The sequence below is a fragment of the Papilio polytes genome, unplaced genomic scaffold (genome assembly GCF_000836215.1).
Source record: "Papilio polytes unplaced genomic scaffold, Ppol_1.0 DF822289.1, whole genome shotgun sequence".
Taxonomy (NCBI): domain Eukaryota; kingdom Metazoa; phylum Arthropoda; class Insecta; order Lepidoptera; family Papilionidae; genus Papilio; species Papilio polytes.
In genome coordinates this window covers 709,654-716,913 of record NW_013526915.1, presented here as the reverse complement: position 1 = coordinate 716,913, position 7,260 = coordinate 709,654, and the positions used below count along the sequence as shown (strand labels likewise).

Here is a 7,260-nt window from a genome sequence, read left to right as displayed (position 1 = left end):
GAGATGACGGATGATAGAATGCTTTGGAGGACGAAAACCCGGTGCGCCGACCCTACGGGAGTAGGATAAGGCAGGGGAGATGATGATGAACAGGAAGGACTAGCGAAGGTTTTTGAAACAAGTCACTTTGTTGTTTGACTGTAATGATAGAGATCACGAAGAAAACAACTCGATCATATGATTGTCTAAAATACAAATTACCCGTAATTTTAAAAGGATAGATGACGTAAAGTTTTCTAAACATTTTCAATGGCTACAAATCCGAAATTTATCTTGGTTTCCACACCATTTAACAAGAAAGTGCTGAGCCCGAAATCATAATATACGCGATCTAAGCGACCCACAAATGTACGGGAAATAAGTATTTTGTGTGTCCCATTCATCAGCTATTTTAAAATATCTGTTTTTATTTAACCATCTGCCTTTCCCAATTACTTATAAAAGAAAACACTTAATTTGCGAAAGGTTTCCTTAGATAGTTCACATATACTTCCTAACGCTAAAAAGAAATAAACACAATGATATTCAAAATTAAAGTAGTAAAAGTGTTGATTAAATATGTATTTAAAAATTTAATCGATAATAATTTATTATTTATACACTACGAAATAAAAACACTAGTATTCTGTGGGTTCTACTAAAGTATGCTATTGTTATTGTTATTGTCAATCGGGGACACATGGTAACAAACATCCATCCATCCACCTAAACTTTCGTAATTACTAAGATAAATAAACGTAATCTTTAAAACCCATTTTGTGTTCTAAGCTCGGATGTTATTTGTTTATAACTAAAGAATTTAATTCCGAGAAACCAATTCTAAAATAGTTGATATTTTTGTAATGATTATTTTAAAGCAGTAATGTATTTATTTCTACAAAAAAATCCTATAAATCCGGTGTAGGTTTTATTAAAATAAATGTACCGTATATCATTAAAAAGTTAAATCCCGCCGGCCATAACTATCGGTAAAAACCGATAATGCTGCATAAAAAGTACACTTTTCTGGCATCAAAGAGTAATAAAGTTATTCTAAAAGCGTCGTGTGGAAGAAAATTTTCCCAATAGATTGGATATATTCCAAAGTTTGTAATAATTTTGCTTAAACTCTCAAAGTTTAAATAACGTCAAAATCTGGCTACGTACGAGTATAGCTTTTGTTTAAATAAAATATATGGGCAGAATGACATGGATGTTTTTTGAATTCTACCTTATTACTCTGCCTAGATATATTTCTGTGTTTCCAACGTTATCTTTTTGTAGATACGAAAAACTATTATCCATAAGGTTCTTTTCTTAAAGACGTAAATAGTAATAAATGGCCTATTTTTTACAAATTATTAAGAAGTAAAACACGCTTCTTTATGTTCCTACATATGATGTCGGCATGCATATTTTTGAATATTTTTTTTGAAACGCCTATTAAACGCTTCAGGCGATATATTTTTTCCGCAATTAAACGTAGGTAGTGATTGAATTATAAAAAAAGTGGAATAAATAAATTTAGTCAAAGTTGGTTAATGAGATTATTTATTTTTAAAGCATTTTAACTTTTAACAATAAGCTGGATACAAAATCAAATTTACGATTTTTGTTTAAAGTAAATCTATAATACCTACACTAGAAAGTAATATGTACTTCTTTGAAGTAATATTTTGAAAGAAGTATAAAATGTTGAATATATCTTATATGCTATGTAATAAAGATTCCCATACACGCATGCAGCTGTAACAAATTATTGTTAAACTTGCGAATCAGCAACGATTTTTTTACATTTCTTATAAAAGTTAATTTTGAAAAAATCTACATAATGTGCTTAGAATTAAATTGTAACATGTAAGTGATAGTTTTATTACATAACAGGATCTGTATTCATATTACTAGACTAATAGAGTTACGGCGAAAATTTCAGTCTTTGCCTCATAAAAAAGATTCACTTCAACTAAACTTGGCTATGCGCAAACGTTTCGAAAGTATCATTCTGAGGCCACTCTGATAGTTTCATGACTGACATTTTCGGTGAGTTTTTAACTTTATTAATTTCTTTAATAAAGTTGTTTTTTCCTTGGCCAGATTTAGTTTCAATATTATATCTGTGATCACTCGAATGTTTCGAAATGAAATCAAAAATTTTATCCCAGAAATAGAGTTCGTTCCACAAAACTGATACACGTGTGTCACGATGATCCTTTAGGAAGGCGTAAATAGAATTATCAGATCCGGTGTCGAAGAATGTATAAATTGTATCTCTCGCTTTTAACATCTCTCCGCGTATCTTTTTAATATTAACTTTGCTATACTTCGTCATCAAGTAATTCGTTGAAAATATTACAACGGTGGCGGAAACTTCGCTTTTCTTACTGTTCAAAATGTTCATATAAGATTTTTTGGTATTCAAATCATTGATAGGTTTCAAAATGAAGGTTATATGACGTTGCGACAGTGATTTTACATTTTTGATATCTTGTAATCCGGGAACTACTTCTTTTAAAACAAATTCCTGATCAGCTATAGAATATTTGACTGCAATTGTGATTCCTTTGTTTTTATAATTGTTGTTAAATACACGTGACAAAATTTTCTTTACAAACTTAGGGAATTTCGGTGTGTAATGTAGTAGTAATAACAATGTTATGCCGTATAAGATTACTATAATGCCAATGACAAGACAAATTGTTTCCAAATAACAATTTAAGCCAAAAAGCCACATTTGACACTGTTCGTTATCGATGTTTGATATCTGAAAGTAAATATTCTTTTAGCGTTTAATGTTAAAATTTTATTGAAATGTTTTAATCTTCAATACAAACCTTGGTCTTCCAGTGAGTTTCTAGGTAATCAAGGAACTGTCTATTACTACATAGGCAGCTCAAATTGTTATTTCCAACCCATAATCTTTTGATTGGTGTTTTTATTGCTTCGTAGCTGTCAGATGATTCAGGTCCATCACTCTGAAACAATCTTACATCTTACAAATATTATAAATGCGAAAGATTAGATGGATGAATGGATGGATGGATGTTTGTTAGCGTTCGTAGCCTAAACGGTTGAACGGATCTCCATGAAATTTGGCACAGATATAAAACAAAGTCAGGAGTACATATGGGATAAGCTTCATCCCTGAGAAATGTCCGGTTCCCGAGGGACACGTAGCTTTTTGTAATTTATGTAGTTTGCATGTTTTCTAATACCACGCGGACGAAGTCGCGGGTAATAGCTCGTATATCATATTAAACAAACCATCCACATTTTATAGAAGCGAGTTTAGTAACAGACGATAACATACCCATAATTGTTTGATATAATTAAAACTTAAGTCAATGTTCTCATGGCCATTCGTCCACAAATCTTTAGAAACTTCTTTAATTTTATTATGACTTAAATTGAGCGTCTGTAAATTACGAGTGTGAATAAACGGCGAATTTATCCACTTGTTATTAACTAGTATTTTATTTTTAAAATCAAGTTCGTTGTATGCAAATGATATCGACAATCGTTGTTTATTATTTTCGAACAATGTCGATGATATCACTTTCAAGTTGTTTCTCTCCATGTTTAAGTACGTGAGACTTATTAATGGTAAGAATGTTAATCTGAAAAAAAAGTTATAAGAAAATCGTAAAATACAATTAATAAATTGTTTAACGTGTTTCTATTATCAAGATATACTAAAATTTGCCATCTATTGATTGTAAAAAATTACGATAGCTATATCAGTTTGGACTAAAGTTTGTAACCTGTTAAGTATAATCAGCTGATTAATATACGTCTTCGGTTTCACAATATGAATACAGGAATCCATCTTTACGCTTCTATCAATGAACTGGTATTGACGAATACATGCATATTATTGTTATAGATTATGCAGCTGACTGTACACAACTTAAACGTAAAATCAAATAAATTCTCACCCTGATATTTTAGTTATAGAGTTGCAACATAAATTCAATGTCTCCAGTCGTACTAATGATGAGAATAATTTAATATCGAGATCTTCTAACTTGTTGTAACTGATATCGAGTTCGAGTAGATTTATTTGATCATTAAAAACAGCTTTGGGTAGATTTTTAATATCATTATGCGCCAATGATATGTTTGTTATTTGAGACGAGTTGGTGAATACGTTGCAATATATTGTTTCTATACCACATCTCTGTATGTGAACTTGTTTCAGATGCGGCAAGTTTCGTAATAAATTTTTAGGAAGTTCTTTTATTTTCACGTCATTGTTTAAAATGATTAATGTCGAAAGTAACTTGTTCTGCGCAAACAAGTTATCCGGTAAAACGGAAAACTTATTTGAGAATAAAGTTAGTTTCTTTAGATTTCTTAATGGATAAAATGTACCCGATGGCAATGAGCTCAAATCGTTCGAACTCAAATCTAATTCTTCCAGTTTTCCAACACCATCAAAGAAATCGTGAGGTATTATTGATATGTTAGTTTGCCAAAGTGAGAATTTCTTTAATCCAATCAAATGTTCAAATACGTTGTTTGGCATTTTTGTCATTTGATTATGATAGATTTCAAGTGTATCCAATTTTCGTAACGGTTTAAATAATTCTTCAGATATATTAACAGATTTCATACGTAAGTTTAACCATTGAAGATTATTTAAATCCATAAAAAGATTATCAGGTAGAAATATTACACCGTTCACAGATATTAAAAGTTTAGTTAAATCTTCTAAACCAACAAAATGATTTCTTTTAAAATCCTGTGAAATGTTATTCTCATTTTGATATATTAAAGACATCGTTTTATTAACACCGATATTAGTTAAGACTTCTTCAAAAGAAGTATTTGGTAGTGGACAATTCTTAAAACTGACTGTCTTAAAATTATTACTGTGAATTTTTAAATTAGGTAACTTGTTATAATTCAAGAACGATGAGTTTCCACATTTGATGTTTACGTAAATGCCGGGTAGAACATCAATTTTCACATTCTGACCTGAAATGAAATGAAATAATAAACATATGTAAGTAATCTTTAAGTCTAGACATGTTCACAGATCGTGAACTTCAAGTTAGAACAAAGTTATTAAGAAAGAAAAGTACTTAAAGAGTACTAACCGCTTACGATGCAATCAACTTCTACGGCCAATGTACCGCCGCAAATACAGTTAGGGTAACCCGGGCACGTCTCCCTTTTAGCGTCAACGGCCTCGAGTGATAAAACCACTAATAACCAATATACTATATTACGAGCCATTGCAGCGATTTTTATGTTCATGTCTTCACTTTTACATTTCACTGGCTTTTGCTATTATAGTTCATTACCCTGTTTTCAATCCTGTAAAAAAGTTGGTATTATTCTAAAAAGAAAACATGAGAAAATTTGAGATTATAACATGTTTGCTTTTGTTTAAATCCCTTGTAGAAAAATCGTTCATTTCTATTTCTTCTTATGTATTTTGTTATAAAATAAAGTAATTAATCATTAATTGGTTTTAAGGTACTATTTACCATAAATAAATATAAAACATCACTAAAGTATATTATTATTAATCAATACAGGTGAGATTCCACTAAAATTCTTATTTCAATAATCGAAATTGAAATTTCCATTTATGTCTTTTTAAATATCAAAGTACATTTAAGCAAAAACCTATAAATTAATATGAAAATATTTCATGAAAGTAATATAGAATCTCTAACAATTACAGAGTTAGTTTGTAAAAGCTTAGAAGGACAGTAAGCCGAGAAAACTCGTCTTGTGTATCCGGCCGTCGGGCTTACGCGGAAATCGTCTTATATTTCATTGAATGCGAGCAACCTGCGTTCAAAACCCGTTGTCGACACTAATGGAATTACTGGCTTAGGTTTGGTATTACGAGATTCTCGCCTGACGAAACAAGGGTACCGCAACTTGAAATTGTTATAATTCATGTTTTCCTGTTAATGGTGTAAGTGCTGAAATAACAGATGTACTAATTTTTGCACAATCAATAAAAGGACTCAAAAACCATCACATTTACATATGGCTCTGCATACTTAATATATTTTAACTGTTAAAAGATTCCTTACTAGATAAAACCACAATTCTTGGTACTTTAAATTTACAGAATAATTTCATACATACTCATATAACTGGAAATGACCGAGTAATGACAGTACGATAGACCCATTATCAGTATTGACTCGAACCGTCACCATTATTGAATAGTAAATTGATATTGTAGGAGGGTAAAAAATAATATCGACTCTAACTGTATCGATACTCAAATTTTGTACCTATACAAATGGAAATAAGGTTCATTTTTCCATGTTACTTCATTGCACGTTCTTCGCATATGTTGGAAAAACGTCTTAGTTATGAAAAGATAGGCGAGGTTTCTTGTAAACTCCCTTTTGGAGTTTTAATCCACTTTACTTAAAAATATAGAATACCACAAATTATAGAAAGCAATTTTTAATGGCTGTAACACGTTTATAACTACAAATATTTACTTTATTATTACAACAAAATACTTTCATAAATCGATAAATTTCTGCAACGATAAAATAATGAAAATATAGGCTTTTAATGTAAATAAAATTTTAAAGCTTTCTACGTTCTAATTTTATAAAACACATTTAAAAACATATTTGACGGAATATTTAAACAAATTATAAGCAGTAAAGTTAGTTAAATTTAGCTAAGCTGAGCCATGTGGGTTTTTACGCATTCCAATTGAAAAATCGTGAAACGTTAGATTAAAAAACAACTAAAAAAAATACATACCTGTTGATTCCATCCATTACATAATTCTTGCAACCAGAAGTTTAAAATTGTTTACTTCAGTTGTTTGAAGAACTTAAAACAATTAAACAATTTTGAAATAATTGCGTAAAATATTCACTTAACACTGGCGTAGACGTCAGACCGCTACGTGCGCTACGCGACGACTAACTTGCTACGTGGGGATGCTACGGTTTCGACGCATGAACGTGTTGGTAATAGAGACGGCTCGGCTTCGATCGACTAGCGACGAGAGTTACCGAACCTTACTTGTTTACAAATTATGTCCACTCTCTAAAACACACTATTTTACATAATATGGGACCAAAAAGATCAATATCGCTTCATACTTGTAGGATATTAACGTAAAATGCCTTGTATTACTAACAGACTTGACGTTGATATATTTACGTTGGCACTTCAACTAAATGCGTTAATATTGTACTTTTTTGTTATTATTAAACAGTTATTTTAATTTACATATCTCGTAGCGAGGACACGACAAAAAATAAATACAGATAAGCACGGCTTGGTCTA

General features: G+C 30.7%; 1 protein-coding gene across 1 annotated transcript; it reads right to left on the bottom strand.

Moving 5' to 3' along the window:
* Window positions 1–1,796: 1,796 nt before the first annotated feature.
* LOC106106247 (protein toll-like) lies at window positions 1,797–6,856 on the bottom strand. Its single transcript, XM_013286801.1, has 6 exons — window positions 6,727–6,856; window positions 5,076–5,295; window positions 3,912–4,953; window positions 3,287–3,593; window positions 2,811–2,951; window positions 1,797–2,740 (listed from the first exon to the last, which is right to left on the bottom strand). The coding sequence occupies exons 2-6, from the start codon at window positions 5,233–5,235 to the stop codon at window positions 1,943–1,945; spliced, it is 2,448 nt and encodes an 815-aa protein (XP_013142255.1). The 5' UTR covers window positions 5,236–5,295; window positions 6,727–6,856; the 3' UTR covers window positions 1,797–1,942.
* Window positions 6,857–7,260: the final 404 nt, after the last annotated feature.

Coding starts and splice junctions, on each gene's coding strand:
- LOC106106247 (XM_013286801.1), bottom strand. CDS start 5,235: ATGAACATAAAAATCGCTGCAATGGCTCGTAATATAGTATATTGGTTA. Junction 3,594..3,911: donor TCTATAACTAAAATATCAGG/GTGAGAATTTAT, acceptor CTTTTTTTTCAG/ATTAACATTCTTACCATTAA. Junction 2,741..2,810: donor AAACTCACTGGAAGACCAAG/GTTTGTATTGAA, acceptor ATTTACTTTCAG/ATATCAAACATCGATAACGA.